General features: G+C 45.2%; 1 protein-coding gene across 1 annotated transcript in view; it reads right to left on the bottom strand.

Moving 5' to 3' along the window:
• SEMA3C (semaphorin 3C) overlaps positions 1-16,538 on the bottom strand; it is a 166,106-nt gene that overhangs the window by 145,683 nt on the left and 3,885 nt on the right. Inside the window, exon 2 of the mRNA XM_087873409.1 lies at positions 1,034-1,175. Coding sequence (XP_087729535.1) covers positions 1,034-1,136 — 103 coding nt within the window. The 5' untranslated portion in view covers positions 1,137-1,175. The remainder of the gene's footprint in view (positions 1-1,033; positions 1,176-16,538) is intronic.

Below are 16,538 nucleotides of genomic sequence, written 5' to 3' on the forward strand. Positions count from 1 at the left end.
AGAGGAGGAGAGAGGAAGGGAAAGAAAGAAAAGGAGAAAGAGAAAGAAAGGAAAAAGGGGAAGAGAAGGAGAGGAAAGGAAAGGAAAGGAAAGGAAAGGAAGAGGAAGGAAAGGGGAGGAGAGGAGGAGGCAGGGAAAGAAAGGAAAGGTGGAAGGAAAAGAAAGGAAAAAGGGAAGAGAAGGAGAGGAGAGGAAAGGAGAGGAAGGGAAAGAAAAGGAGGATGGGAAAAAAGGAAGAAGGAGAAGAGAAGGAGAGGACAGGAGAGGAGGAGAGAGGAAGGGAAAGAAAGAAAAGGAGAAAGAGAAAGAAAGGAAAAAGGGGAAGAGAAGGAAAGGAAAGGAAAGGAAAGGAAAGGAAAGGAAAGGAAAGGAAAGGAAAGGAAAGGAAAGGAAAGGAAAGGAAAGGAAGAGGAAGGAAAGGGGAGGAGAGGAGGAGGCAGGGAAAGAAAGGAAAGGTGGAAGGAAAAGAAAGGAAAAAAGGGAATAGAAGGAGAGGAGAGGAAAGGAGAGGAAGGGAAAGAAAAGGAGGATGGGAAAAAAGGAAGAAGGAGAAGAGAAGGAGAGGACAGGAGAGGAGGAGAGAGGAAGGGAAAGAAAGAAAAGGAGAAAGAGAAAGAAAGGAAAAAGGGGAAGAGAAGGAGAGGAAAGGAAAGGAAAGGAAAGGAAAGGAAAGGAAAGGAAAGGAAAGGAAAGGAAAGGAAAGGAAAGGAAGAGGAAGGAAAGGGGAGGAGAGGAGGAGGCAGGGAAAGAAAGGAAAGGTGGAAGGAAAAGAAAGGAAAAAAGGGAAGAGAAGGAGAGGAGAGGAAAGGAGAGGAAGGGAAAGAAAAGGAGGATGGGAAAAAAGGAAGAGGAGAAGAGAAGGAGAGGACAGGAGAGGAGGAGAGAGGAAGGGAAAGAAAGGAAAGGTGGAAGGAAAAGAAAGGAAAAAGGGGAAGGGAAGGAAGGAGGAAAGGAAAGGAAAGGAAAGGAAAGGAAAGGACGATAAAAGAAGAAAGAATGCCAAGGATACAATATTCTACAACCACGTACTTACCATTGAATGTCAAGAACACTCTCGGCTGAGGCTGCAAAGATCCTTTAACACAGCAAGAGCAAAGAAACACTCCAATCAACACCTGCACACTTGGAGGTGTCATTCTCGTAGGATGCAAAGCTTAATATCCAAGAGTGGAAACCTGAAAGGAGAATGAAGAGAGAAATTTGACACATTTCACAACACGTGTGGAGTCAAAGGGAGAACACAATCCAGCTTGACCAGAACTGATGGTTTGCATCGTTCTTCAAAATCGGGCAGGGCAAGCAAGTGGGGGAAAAAAAAGAAAAAAGAAAAAAGAAAAGAAAGGAAACAGGAGTTCAACAAAATCCACGCTAAGAATGAACTTCAGTTTATTCCACTAAGGACGATTCCCACCTGCTGTGAAAAAAAAAAAGTTGTTATGTTAAATGTCAAGGCAGAACAAAGCAAAAGCGAGCTATAAGGTTTCAGGAATGAAAACGTCTTGATATTTTTAGACTTCTCTTTCCTGTACTCTTTCCAAAAAAAAGCGTGCCCAGGTCAGAGTAACCATGCCTGCCACTTTAAGTTTATCCTGATATAAAATTAAGAAGGGAAGAAGGGAAAGAGCCTTGGTGGCGCAGCGGACTAAAGCGCTGTTAAGTAGCACCAGCTGCCTGCAAATTACTGCGAGTTCAAATCTCACCAGGCTCAAGGTTGACTCAGCCTTCCGTCCTTTCGAGGTAGGTAAAATGAGGACCCGGATTGTGGGGGCAATAAGCTGACTTTGTATAAAAAAGAACACCGCTTTGGGGGGGGGGGTGAAAGCCCTACTAAGCAGGTATATACAAAAGTATGAAGGCTATTGCTTAATGCATTGTAAGCTGCCCTGAGGCTCCGGAGAAGGGCGGCATATAAATCGAACCAATAACTAAATAAATAACTAACTAAATAAATAAATAAATAAATTCGTGCATTATTTACAAAAATTAAATTGTGCATATTTACATTCTTATTTTATCTATTACTTATATGTAATAACGATCTATCTTCAATCTACCTCCGTTCTATCCAGTTATACCACTGTTCCCTCACATTGTAAAATAGCGATGTCTCTTTATCTTTTAAACTCAGCGTTAATTTGTCCATTTCTGCACAATTCATGATCTTTTGTATGACCAGTTTCTCTGCGGGTGTGCATGGCTGTTTCCAACATTGAGCAGTCCTGTTGTGCTTTCAACAACCTTAAATGGTGGTAAAGAGCCTTGGTGGCGCAGCAGACTAAAGTGCTGTTAAGTAGCACCAGCTGCCTGCAATTACTGCAAGTTCGAATCTCACCAGGCTCAAGGTTGGTACTCAGCCTTCCATCCTTCCGAGGTAGGTAAAATGAGGACCCGGATTGTGGGGGCAATAAGCTGACTTTGTATAAAAAAATAACACTGCTTAGGATGGAGCCGAAAGCCCTACTAAGCAGGTATATACAAAAGTATGAAGGCTATTGCTTAACGCATTGTAAGCCGCCCTGAGTCCCCGGAGAAGGGCAGCATATAAATTGAACCAAATAAATAGATAGATAGATAGATAGATAGATAGATAGATAGATAGATAGATAGATAGATAGATAATAAATAAATAAATAAATAAATAAATAAATAAATAAATAAATAAATAAATAAATAATGTGTGGGAAGCTGTGAAGAGGGGAGGAGGAGATGAAGAAGGCAGACAGGAGAAGGCGAGAGGAGGAGGAGGAGGAGGAGGAGTTGGTGTTCTCTTAGTGGTTTTCTTGAAGAGATTTCGTTACCCAGCTAGGTGACATTATCAGTGGTAGAGGGGACTGGGGCTGGAGGAGGAGGAGGAAGAGGAAGAGAAGGAGAAAGCAGACAGGAGAAGGTGGGAGATGGAGAAGGAGGAGAAGGAGGAGGGCTTGGTGCTCTCTGAACTTGGTGGTTTTCTTGCAGACATTTGATTACTCAAAGCAGGTAACATCATCAGTGCTGGGGGAGGAGGAGGAGGAGGAAGAAGAGGAAGAGGAGGAGGAGGAGGAGGAGGAGGAGAAGGTAGACAGGAGAAGGTGGGAGGAGGAGGAGTGTGAGGCCTTTGGTACTCTCTGAGCTTGGTAGCTTTCTTGCAGACGTTTCATGACCCAATTAGGTAACATCATCAGTGCTAGAAGGGAGTGGAGTTTGTGGAGTGGAGAAGGAGGAGGGAGGAATTACCAAAGTAGATAATATCACCTGGGCTCTCTAGCTCAGAGAGAACCAAGGACCCTACAGTTAAACTCTGAGCTACAAATATTATCTTCTAATTTGTAATACAAAGCTTGTCAGGTACTCTAAGAATCCCTTCTGAGAACTCTGCAAGTTTGACGTCCACATCTCTGAACAGCAACCAGGTTAGAGAAGGTGGGACTCAAGAAATTGATGAAGTTGGAGGCAGCATATAAATATTCTCCCTCTCTGTCTATGAAGATTCTCAATCACCCAGGATGTGGTTGTCCCAAAGGAGCATTTTTTTTTTCAAGAGGCAACTGGACTTCCTGGTTTGTCTTCGAAGATGTTTTGCTTCTCATCCAAGAAGCTTCTTCAGCTCTGACTGGATGGTGGGGAATGGAAGGATTTATACTGATGTCAGGACAAGATTCAGCAGTCCATCTGCGTTTAAAAGACGAAGGCCACTCTTTTGAAGACAGAAAAGTCCACATTTTGGACAGAGAGGACTGCTGGTTTGAAAGAGGGGTCAAAGAGCCCATCTATGTCCCAACTGAACAGCCCTCTCTCAACAAAGAGGAGAGGGATACGACATCATCTATCTCCAGTCTACAACACAATCCTTTCAGCAGTTGTTGTGGTCCACCAGCAGCCTGTGGAGCTGGCAGTGGACAGTGAGGAGGCTGGGGAGGACAATGGGCCAGTCCTGGAGTCTGGGGAGGGCCCAGATGAGGGCTCTGCATCGGAGGCAGAGATGGGGCCAGGGCAATCTGGGAACGATGCGCAGACTCCGGGGCCTCCAGAGATGGATAGCAGAGAGGCAGAGGAACAGGAGGAGCCTGTTCCTAGTGCATGTATACAAAGAGCTGCCAGAAGGCAAGAGCAGCTAAAGCAAAAAGGATGACTCAGGAGTAAGGCCAGAAGATGATTGGCCTTTCCCATAAGGCTTAAAAAAGCAGCAATGGCTCTTGGGCTCTTGGTAGGAAAGCAACGTTGCTACATTTGTTTCTTGTCGGCATCTCTTGCTTCTGAACTTAGTGGGGCTTTGCCAAGAAAAGCCTTTGGCAGGGTGCCAAAGAAGACAAAGGTTGGTGCTAAGGCCGAAGGACTGTTTATGAAGGATTTGTTTTGGAATTAATTTGGACTAAGCTGAGAATGAAGTAATTCTCAGCTGTTCTAATAAAATATGTTCGTTTAGGACTGATTGCGTCTGGTAATAACTACTTGGGCCTCGGTCACAACAGCAGTTCCATGAAAACTCCATACCAGTGGTGGGTTCCTCCCGGTTCGGTCCGGTTCGGCCAAGCCGGTAGTGGTGACGATATGACATCACCGAACTGGTTCTCCCCCCCACCCCCCCATGTTATTCTTACCTTTTATTTGGTCCCACCCCCAATCTATTGCTGCCTCCTGAGTCCCAGCTGATGACTAGAGGGAAAAAAACTGTTTAAACTCTTGCCGCGGAGCTTCAAAGGGCCGCCCTACAGCTGATCAGTCTTAAAAGCAAACAAATGAGTCGGGTCGTAAGTGCGAGGACTGATCATAAGCGCGAGGACCTTCCAGAAATGATTCTGACCAGCTAGCCACGCCCAGCTAGTCACATGACCTCCAAGCCACACCCACAAAATAAGCCACGCCCACAGAACCTGTAGTAAAAAAAAAATTAGAACCCACCCATTTGCACCACTCAGGTGACCCTATCAACACAGACAAAATTCTAAGCGGCCTCAAAGGATGCAAATGACCAGCAGTCTGCAGGGAGTATAAATCTTTCCATTCCCCGCCATCCAGTTGAAGAAGCTTCTTGGATGAGAAGCGAAATGTCTTCAAAGAAAAACCAGAAAGTCCAGTGGCCTCTAGAAAAAGCAGCTTTGGGGCTTCTCCCTCCCTGTGTGTCGCTGCTTATATGGACCAGAAGGTCTGGGGGGGTCCTTGCCCAAACCTCAAAATCTTTTCTTTGAAAGCCTTCCTTTGAAGCCAAGGGATATGGCTATTACTGTAGACAAAAATCCCCCCCCCACACACACGGCCCAAATCTCAACGGTATAAACCCTAATCAGGCCTTACTTAAGACTGTTTGCAGCAAGCTTTGCGTCTGGAGTAACCAGACCTCCGTTGTGGCTTTGGCAAGACCATCCCGTAGCTAAACACCAAAAATTGTTTCTCAATCTCCGACAAGACACAGCCACTTAGAATTAAGGGGAGATTTCCTGACGGTGAGAACAATTAATCAGTGGAGCAATTTGCCTCCAGAGCTTGTGAATGCTCCAACACTGGAGGTTTTTAAGAAGATGTTGGATAACCATTTGTCTGAAATGGTGTAGGGTTTCTTGCCTGGGTAGGGGGTTGGACTAGAAGACCTCCAAGGTCCCTTCCAACTCTGCTATTCTATTCTATTCTATTCTATTCTATTCTATTCTATTCTATTCTATTCTATTCTATTCTATTCTATTCTATTCTATTCCACTCCACTCCACTCCACTCCACTCCACTCCCCTCCCCTCTCCTCTCCTCTCCTCTCCTCTCTTCCCTTCCCTTCCCTTCCCTTCCCCTCCCCTCCCCTCCACTCCCCTCCCCTCCCCTCCCCTCCCCTCCACTCCACTCCACTCCACTCCACTCCACTCCACTCCACTCTACTTCTACTCTACTCTTCTCTTCTCTTCTCTTCTCTTCTCTTCTCCTCTTCTCTTCTCTTCTCTTCTCCTCCTCCTCTCCTCTCCTCTCCTCCTCTTCTCTTTTCTTCTCTTCTCTTCCCTTCCCTTCCATTCTATTCTATTCCTTTCCTTATTCTATTTTATTCCCTACTCTACTCTTTCTCTTCTCTTCTCTTCTCTTCTCTTCTCTTCTCTTCTCTTCTCTTCTCTTCTCTTCTCTTCTCTTCTCTTCTCTTCTCTTCTCTTCTCCTCTTCTCTCCTCTCCTCTCCTCTCCTCTTCTCTCTTCCCTTCCCTTCCCTTCCCTTCCACTCCACTCCACTCCACTCCACTCCACTCCACTACTCCACTCCACTCCGTATTTTCTATTCTATTCTATTCTATTCTATTCTATTCTATTCTATTCTATTCTATTCTATTCTATTCTATTCTATTCTATTCTATTCCATTCCATTCCATTCCTTATTCTATTCTATTCCTTTCCTTATTCTATTCTATTCTATTCCCTACTCTACTCTTTCTCTACTCTACTCCTCTTCTCTTCTCTTCCCTTCCCTTCCCTTCCACTCCACTCCACTACTCCACTCCGTATTTTCTATTCTATTCTATTCTATTCTATTCTATTCTATTCTATTCTATTCTATTCTATTCTATTCTATTCCATTCCATTCCATTCCACTCCACTCCACTCCACTCCACTCTACTCTACTCTACTCTACTCTACCTTCCTAAATTGACGGCAGAGGCGTAGTAGCCGAAGCCTTGATCAAAGCAAAGGGACAACCCTGGAGTTGACTTAGGAATGCTACAATCACGAGCTGTTTCACTGATCTTGTGATTACGGAGTTTTAAATTCATCAATCGGTATTAACGAGCAACAGCGATTCTCATACTATGAAACAGGAACACGGCCCCCAAAAGAAGAAGAGATAAAAAGAAAACAGGGCCCTCTAACCCAAAGTTTCTTGGGAAAGTCACAAAATTACAAAAGACGTTGAAGGTAATTGGGTAGTACAGACATTACCTAGGAAAGAGGATAGATTTTGACTGTTTCATCCCTACAGATGAAAATGTGATTAAGAAATATATTAGAATGCGCAGAAATGAATAGATTAACACTTGCAATTAAAGGAAAGGAAGAATCTGATTATTATAATATATGGGAGTTATTTTATCCATGGTTAGAGAATAAACATGAAAGCAATGTAGTATAAACTATTATAAGCTGAAATAAGTTAAGAGCCTTGGTAGTACAGTGGTCTAAGGCACCCTATTATTAAGCTGGTTATTAAGACCAGCTGCCTGCAATTACTGCAGGTTCGAATCTCGCCAAGGCTCAAGGTTGACTCAGCCTTCCATCCTTTCTAAGGTAGGTAAATTGAGGACCCGGATTGTGGGGGCAATAAGCTGACTTTGTATAAATATATAAAAGGATGAAGGCTATTGCTGAGCACATTGTAAGCCTCCGGAGAAGGGCGTCATATAAATCAATTTTTTTTTTAAAAAAAGAGAAGAGAAATGTTACAAAAATAGGCATGTTAAGTATATAAGAATAGCTATAAATAATGAATAGGGTGATAAATTTTAATTTTTTACAACACAAAACATTTGTACCCAGACAACACGCTGTTTAATGAAAGAGCAAATGTTTGTATTAAAAGAAAAGAAAACTTTTTTATAAAAAAAGAAAAGAAAACGGACCCAAAGTTTCTTGGGACAGTTGCAAAATTACGAAAGACGAAGAAGGTAATTGGGTACGTTACCTGGCAAAGAGGGTAGATTTTGATTGTTCTGAAAACATTGCACAAACATTTTATTCCAATGGGGCTGAAATGGAAATTATATTGGTTCCAGCCCAAAATAAAAACCCCTTGAAGCAGTGCCATCTAAATTTAGGCAGTTTCTGAAATGTCTGCGGAGATTATGTCTATTATTTGAAAATATATGTATATATGTATGAAATGTTTATGAAGCATTAACATTCTCGGTACCCATTGCTGATTGTTGTTTAGCCAACAGGCAACCTCCCATCAGATGCTGTTATCCAATATACCTTCACGGAAACATATGCATTTATTAGAGATCGGGGGGGCCAGTCAACCACATTCCCAAAATATACGCCCAAATATTTAGTTTAACGAAAGGGATAGCCTTACTTCTTAAATAGGACCAAAGGTTGGGGAAATAGTTTGTTTTTAAGGGCAGTTCATGTCCAATTAAAACGCAAAGAGGTATTTCAAAAGAGCTACAAACATACATTACATGAGTTTTACGCAAACGTTAAATAGATGAAGTTTAGGTCAATAAAATATAACCAGGAATGCCTGGTGGCAATAACAATAACAGAACTGGAAGGGACCCTGGATGTCATCTAGTCCAACCCCTTACTCACGCCGGAGACCTATACTAGGGATTCAAACTGCCGACTTTCCTGACCCACAAGCTCAGTGTCTTTTAGCAAGGGTGTGAAGTTTCCGAAAGATGCCCTAATTAATTCATGAGCCATGAGCTGAACTTCAAAAGAAATACAGTCATTTATTAGGAGCATCATTTCGGCAATATTCGGATGCAGTTAGAACTAATCCCACGTAGATTTACTTTCCCCTCTGACCCTGTCTCTCCCCTCCTCTCTGGCCATGTCATAAATCACATTCTCCAATTAACCACTTTGGCTGGCTGTGAAATCCAACACCCTCCTTCTGATTGTGGTCAGGAAGAATGTATGGAATGCACTTCAGTTAGGGAAATCAGTCAGCTCTATCAGTTCTCCCTCCCCTCCTGCTCATGGCAACTTGAAAGCTTTGCAAGTTGACATTCGGCTCCCCTCACTTCCCGAGGGCGACCTGCGCAAAGCAAAACAATTTGAGTACAGATGCAGAGTTTAGGGACGTGACCCCCCCACCTGGCTTGTTTGGATTTTCTGCATGAAATTTGGCTATAAGGCAATCAGCCTGGATGTTTCGACTCTTTACCCAAGATGCCTCTGATAAAGGGTAACCCTTCCACTTGATTAAATATTGGAGTTGTCTCCTGTGCCACCTCGAATTGAGGATTTGCTGCACCTCATAATGGGTCTGGCCCACTATGACCACGGGGTCTGGGGGCTCACGGGGTAGTGGCCTCAGGGTCGATCCGACCACGGGTTCTCTGCCTGGTTGCTGGGTGGGCGTTGCCATGGTGGGCATGGCCAAGTCGGCCTCCTGCCCCATGGGGGGGGCGTTTATGCCCTGCCCAGACTCCGGAGGCTTTTCTTGAGCCTCCGGGAGGGCGAAAACGGCCTTCCCAGGCTCCGGAGGCTGGAAACGGGGCCAAACTTCCAAAACTTCTGGTAGGCCCATTTTTCGCCCTCCCTGAGCCTCTGCGCACGCCCTGCACTTACCTGCATCCAAAATTGGCCACATGGGGACTCCTGGGAGGGGCAGGGTGGGGTGGGATGGACCAGCCAGGAGTGGGATTTGGGGGTTCTCCGAACTGCACAGAATCTTAGCTAGAGGTTCTGCCGAACCCCTGAAAACCCCCAGCAGCCGACCCCTGCCTAGTGGTAAGTTACTTATTCTTAAACATTTATACCTTTTCTTAGTGGTTTTAAAGCTGAACTAGAAGTGAAGCAGGAAACCCACAGAAGTTATTAAAATGGAGATTGAGGAAATAATTTCAGTCATAAAATGCTGGCCTCTTCGATTTTCTTTCTATCGACAGCGATCCCAGCATGGCAAAGAAATTCAAACGAGCCCCATAAATCAAGGATTTTTGGAATCGTTGATGTGACAGCCACTGCAGGGGAGTTAAAACAGTCTTTGCACGGATGTTCCAGATCATGCCAACTTAATATTTAGATTACTGGTAGCCCAGCTTGGTATCTTCTGTGTCCTGAATAATGACTCCATTCCTACCAACCTCGTAAAAGATTACAGGAATTCAACACCTCTGGATGGTACTAATATAAGGAAGGTTGTCCTGGAGATTTAGGCATTATATTAGATGACTTTGATGGTAATTTTAACCAGTTAATGGATATTCTCATATAACTGAGCATAAGAAAGAGCCCTAAACTAGACGTAAGATAAAGGAAAAGGTTCCCCTTGCGCATATGTGCTAGTCGTTCCTGACTCTAGGGGGCGGTGCTCATCTCCGTTTCAAAGCCGAAGAGCCAGCGCTGTCCGAAGACGTCTCCGTGGTCATGTGGCCGGCACGACTCAACGCCAAAGGCGCACAGAACGCTGTTACCTTCCCACCAAAGGTGGTCCTTATTTTTCTACTTGCATTTTTTATGGGCGTTCGAACTGCTAGGTCGGCAGAAGCTGAGACAAGTCACAGGAGCTCACCCCGTTACACAGGGATTCGAACCGCCAAACTGCCGACCTTTCGATCGACAAGCTCAGCGTCTTAGCCACTGAGCCACCGCGTCCCTATAAATTATATAAACTAGACGTCGTTTATATAATTTAGAGGCCTTTACTGGAGTTGAGAAAGGGTACCCAGATCACAAGAAATTCCACAGCGAAAACAACCCTTAAATGTCTGCCAATTGTTTCTGACTCATGTCAGCTAGAAGCGAGTAGATTATGTATCGAGAAATGAATGCAGGGCGAAAGAGAAAATGAACAAGGTGTTGTGTGTTGCATTTTTTTTTTTGCACAAGACTTCCTGGAACCAATGAGCAATCATTAACTCTTGGAGTCTCGGCTGAACGTCCCTGCCAACGTAGTCAAATTAATGTCCATTGTATTTCTCCCTTTTTTGTTGTTGTTGTTGTTGTCTTGGTGTTGCTAAAAGAAATTCTAAGGCATTTTAAGACTGTTACAAAAGTTATTATTATTATTATTATTATTATTATTATTATTATTATTATTATTATTATTATTTTCCTTTCCTTTGAAACCTGCTTTCATCTAATTGTGAGGAAGTTGTGATTAGACCGAGTTTTATAGCGGCAACGCAAAGCAATGATTTAGAAAGCCGCTGCTTTTCTCTGCGAAGAGAAGGGTAAAGAAAAGTCTTCCAAACACCAATTCAGTAACACTAACAGAGTGGGAAGGGGCCTTGAAGGTCATCTAGTCCAACCCCCTTATCACGCAGGAGACCTATACTAGGGATTCGAACCGCCGAACATCCGACCTTTCTGATCGACAAGCTCAGTGACTTAGCCACTGAGCCACAATAAATTCATAGGATCCAACCATACTCTTGAAACTAGGTTAATAACTCCCAAACTAGCTAGGATTAAGTAACTCAGAATGTACAGGCTCCATCATTGGAGGATTTCAAAAAATAGATTGGACAACCATTTCATTGGGATGGTGTGAATTCACACACCAGCCTACCACTCATGTGGCCTGGATGTGAATAGGCCAGAGCCCGGGAGTGGTCCACCAGTAGCCTGCAGAGCTAGACAGTGAGGAGGCTGGGGAGGAACATGGGCCAGACGTGGAGTCTGGGGAAGGCTTGGACGAGGGCTCTGCATCAGAGACAGAGATGGGGCCAAGGCCATCTGGGAATGACTTTGGACTTTGGAGCCTCCAGAGTCGGACAGCAGAGAGGCAGAGGAACAGGAGGAGCCTGTTCCTAGTGCATGCATGCGCAGAGCTGCCAGAAGGCACGAACAGTTAAAACAAAAGGGACAACTCGGGAGTAAGGCCTGGAGATGATTGGCCCCTCCCATAAGGCTTAAAAGAGGAGCAAAGGCATGTGGGACCTTTGCAGGAAAGCAACATTGTTAATTCTGTTCCCAGTCGGCATCTCTGTTTGATTCTGGACTCCGTGGGGCTTTGCCAAGTAGTGTGTCAAGTGTTATAAAGGTGGGTGATTATCCCGAAGGACTTCTCCTGAAGGACATTTTGCAACTAATTGGGACTCAGCTGTGAATGAACATAATTCACAGCTGTTGCAATAAAAGAGGTTTTTGGGAATAGTCCTGTGTTTTAATGACTCAGGAAGCCTAGGTCACAACACTCCTAATCTAGACCAACCTTATAATACTTCTGACAAGTGGCTGTCCAGTCACTTCTTGAAAGCCTCCAGTGATGAAGCTGCCACAACTTCTGGAGGCAAACACTGGTTCATTGTCCTCATTGTCAGAAAATTCCACCTTATTTCTAGGTTGAATCTCTCCTTGATCAGTTTCCATCCATTGTTCCTCATCTGGCCCTTGGGTATTTGAAGAATAGGTCGACACCCCCCTCCTCTCTCTGGCAGCCCCTCAAATATAGGAAGACCACTATCCTGTCTCCCCTGGTCCTTCTCTTCACTAGACTAGCCATGCCCACTTCCTGCACCCGTTCATCATATGTTTTAGCCTCCAGTTCATCCTGGACCCGTTCATCATATGTTTTAGCCTCATCATCTTGGTTGCTCTTCTCTGCACTCTTTCTAGAGTCTCAACATCTTTTCTTCTACTATGGTGGCCGAAACTGGATACAGTATTCTAGCTGTGGATGGGATACCATTGATGCCTTTACATTTTGTTAACGTTTAGGAGATCATCAAGCTTTAATCAGAATTAACTGGCAATTTTGAGTTTCCTATTAAAGTTCTATTGTACCTTAGTCAATATTCATATGGTGACGGAATGCCCCCTCAGAAGGTTCACTGAATCCCTCCATGAAATCCATCATCTAGAGCAGAGGTGTCAAACTCAAGGCCCACGGCCCGGATCCAGCCTGCGAGGTGCTTAAATCCGGCCTGCGGGGTGGCCTGGAAATATCAAAGGACCGGCCCGCGATGTGACCCCCAATGGCCCATTTTCGGCCTCCCCAGCCTCCTGCCAAGGCTTCCATGTGGCCTGTTTTGGTCGGCATTGTGCTGCAGGAAGCCATGGAGGGCGAAAATGAGGTGTGTGCGCACCCCTGTGCCCCGTTTTGGCCGGCAGGGTGCTGCAGGAGGTGTCCGTCCCATCTCCCCTCCCACTTTGCCCCCCCCTGGCCCGCGGAGGAGAACTACAATGCTGATCCGGTCCTCGAAGAAATCCAGTTTGACACCCCTGATCTAGAGGGTACTGCTTCCTAATTGTCCCCCTCAGAATGGGCTCGCAATTTGAGTGTCCTCCTAGACTCACAGCTAAGATTAGAGCAACATCTGGCAGCTGTAGCTAGAGGGACCTTTGCACAGGTTCGCCTGGTGCACCAATTGCGACCCTACTTGGATCGGGAGGCTCTCCTCACAGTCACTCATGCCCTTGTCACTTCACGGTTAGACTATTGCAACACGCTCTACATGGGGCTACCCTTGAAGAGTGTTCGGAGACTACAGTTGGTCCAGAACGCAGCCGCAAGAGCTGTCATGGGTGCACCTAGGTACACCCACATTAACCAATTCTCCACGAGCTGCACTGGCTCCCTATTGGTCTCTGGGCACAATTCAAGGTGTTGGTTATTACCTTTAAAGCCCTACATGGCTCAGGGCCAGGTTATCTTCGAGACCGCCTTCTGCCGCATAGCTCCCAGCAACTGGTAAGATCCCACAGAGTTGGTCTCCTCCGGGTCCCGTCAGCTAAACAATGCCAGCTGGCGGGCCCGTGGGGGAGGGCCTTCTCTGTGGCTGCCCCGGCTCTCTGGAACCAGCTACCTCCTGAGGTCCGGACCATCCCACCCTATTGGCCTTGCGGAAAGCGGTGAAGACCTGGCTTTTCCGGCAGACCTGGGGCCGTTGATCTCGCTGTTGCAATCTTGCGAGATCCGGCCATGAATGGTATGCGTGGGCTTTTAATGTTTTTAAAATGTTTTTATAATGTTTTAAAATAATTTTTCTATGTTCATTGTTCGCATTATTTTTGCTGTAAGCCACCCAGAGTCCCTTGGGAGTTGGGCGGCATAGAAATGTGATAAATTAAATTAAATTTATAATTAAATGATCCAGATCTTCAGCCGTACAGTAGGTTTAGCCACCCCAGTAACTGCTCCTATGTAATTTAATTTTATTTATCATTTTATTCATCGCTTTATTATTGATTTACTCATCATTCGTGCTGTGTGTTCCTAAAAGGGCTCTGATATTTTACGTGTTAGTGCACCTTTTATATGCTGTCTTTGTGAGGGTTTTTTTATGCATTAAGGGTGTCTTCTGTTACGCCATATGAAATAAATAAATAAATAGCTGGTATGAAAAATTCCTAGCTGGGCGCAGCTCATGCATTGCTGACCTCCTCAGAAAGTATGACTATTGAATTGCTAGCCAAGTAGGACATGAGGGCAATTTCACACATCCATGCGAGCAAACGCAGGTGGGAACTCGTAGGCTCCAAAATAAGCAGCCGAAGGGCTCAAAAGTTCATAGTAGGATCTCCACCCTTTTCTCTGTTTTTTTTTAACTATGATAAATTTTACACTTCCTGCAGGGACTAAAGCAAAGGCAAAGAATTTGATGCTCCCGTAATCTTCTTATTGCACTTCACACAAACTCCATATTGCATCCAATTACTTTCCACTAGGGCAGAGGTCAGCAACCTGCGGCTCTGGAGCCGCATGTGGCTCTTTCACCCCTCTGCTGCGGCTCCCTGTCACTCAAAATGTGTGAAACCCACCGGCACGCAATTTATTGACCTTTTCAACCCCTGGTAGGCCAACCATGGCTAAATCCAAGAAAAGAAAAGTTTCAGAAGAAAACAGAATGTTTAATTCAACTACATAGGCTAGTTTTGTGGCCGCTCAAGAAATAGTCAGGCACGGGAAGGGTTTTGTGGCTCCCGGTGTTTTCTTTTCTGTGGGAAAACGGGTCCAAATGGCTCTTTGAGCGTTTAAGGTTGCAGACCCCTGCATTAGGGTACATAGTGGAAGGTAACAAAAATTCCAACAAAAGTGTGTGTAGTCAAGGCGATGGTTTTCCCAGTTGCAATTGTTGGCTGTGAAAATTGGACCATAAGGAAGGCTGAGAAGGCCAAAGAATGGAGGCCTTTGAACTCTGGTGCTGGAGAAGACTCCTGCAAATCCCTTGGACTGCAAGGCGATCCAATCGGTCAGTCCTAGAGGAGATCAACCCTGACTGCTCTTTGGAAGGCCAGATCCTGAAGATGAAACTCAAATATTTTGGCCACCTAATGAGAAGGAAGGACTCCCTGGAGAAGAGCCGAATGCTGGGAACGATGGAGGGCAAAAGAAGAAGGGATGGCAGAGAACGAGGTGGCTGGATGGAGTCACTGAAGCAGTCGGCGTGAGCTTCAATGGACTCCAGAGGATGGTAGAGGACAGGAAGGCCTGGAGGAACGTGGTCCATGGAGTTGCGATGGGTCGGACACGACTTCGCAACTAACAACAAATGTCCATGCAGGTTTTCATCATCCTTGAATAGAACGAGCACCTTCTTGGAAAATACTAAGAGAACTTTACAAATTGTTTCTAACCAGAGTGTAAGACCATCAGATAGCCACAGGAATGTAAGACCATCTCACAAACGACGTGAATCACCTCAAGGGCATAACGGCATCACAACTCCCCAAATATCCCTCGCCACCTTGTTCTCCATGTGGAGGTTCATTAAAGAGGGGCGAGGACTTCAGTTATGATGCCCGCAGCCAATTCTGCAGCAAAACCAGTGCTTTTGAAAGCAGCTTCCACAGATTACTTAAAGGGCAAGAAACTACGTTTAGAAGGAAGCATTTGAAGCGAAGGCACAAAGAGCCATTCATAGAATAACAGAGTTGGAAGGGACCTCGGACGTCTTTTGGTCCAACCCCTTGCTCGAGCAGGAGACCTTATATCAACTTCAGAAAACTGGTTATCCCGGTCTCTTTTTGACTCCTGTTTGTGGGGTCCTTGGTGTTCTCTTGGTGTCCTGGAGATTTGCTTGCAGATGTTTCGTTACCAAACTAGGTAACATCGTCAGTGCTACTGGTAGTAGTGAAATGTCTGCAGGAAAACCACCAAGCTCACAGAGCACCAAGGACCACACAGTTCTCCTCCTGCTCCTCCCCCTCCTCCCTCCCCCTCTCCTCCTCCTCTCCACAAACTCCCCTCCCTTCTAGCATTTTTTTTTTTCCTTCTCAGTGTACAAAGTTGGGAATCCCTCAGTACAGGCAGTCCTCGACTTACGACCACAATTGAGCCTCCAGTTTCTGTCGCTAAGCGAGACACTTCTTACGGGAGTTTTGTCTCATTTTACAATCTCGCTTGACAGAGTTGTTAAGCGAATGACTGCCATTGTGACGTTAGCGACGCCGGTCGTTAAGTGAATCCGGCTTCCCCGTCGACTTTTGCTCGTCAGAAGGTCGCAAAAGGGGATTGTGTGACCTCCAGGACACTGCAACCGTCATAAATCTGAGTCAGTTACCAAGCGTCTGAATTTGGATTACACATTCATGGGGATGAAAAGTCGTAACTGTGAAAAACGGTTGTAAGTTAATTTTTTCCAGTGCCGTCGTAACTTTGGACGGTCACTAAGTGAACGTTGTAAGTCAAGGACTACCTGTATTCCAAACCCTGTAGAATGCAAACTTTCAATACTACAGGAAGAGAAGTCACTGAAATTTTGCAATGGAGTTTTCTTCGGAAAGGGAGTCACAGCCTTTATAAAGCATTCTTTCATTTCCTCAATTTAACATTGTTTTGTTTGTCGAATTATTTCCTCTGACTTTTGGATTGACCCTGTCGGCTTGCCTCGCCCCTGCCAGTCAAATCTCATTCGATTGTTTTAAACCACATAGCAGGTGAATACGTATCTCCTTTTCCTCCCCACAAACCCTCTGCATCTGC

The sequence above is a fragment of the Pantherophis guttatus genome, chromosome 7, assembly GCF_059756535.1.
Source record: "Pantherophis guttatus breed Tessera chromosome 7, ASM5975653v1, whole genome shotgun sequence".
Classification (NCBI taxonomy): Eukaryota; Metazoa; Chordata; class Lepidosauria; order Squamata; family Colubridae; genus Pantherophis; species Pantherophis guttatus.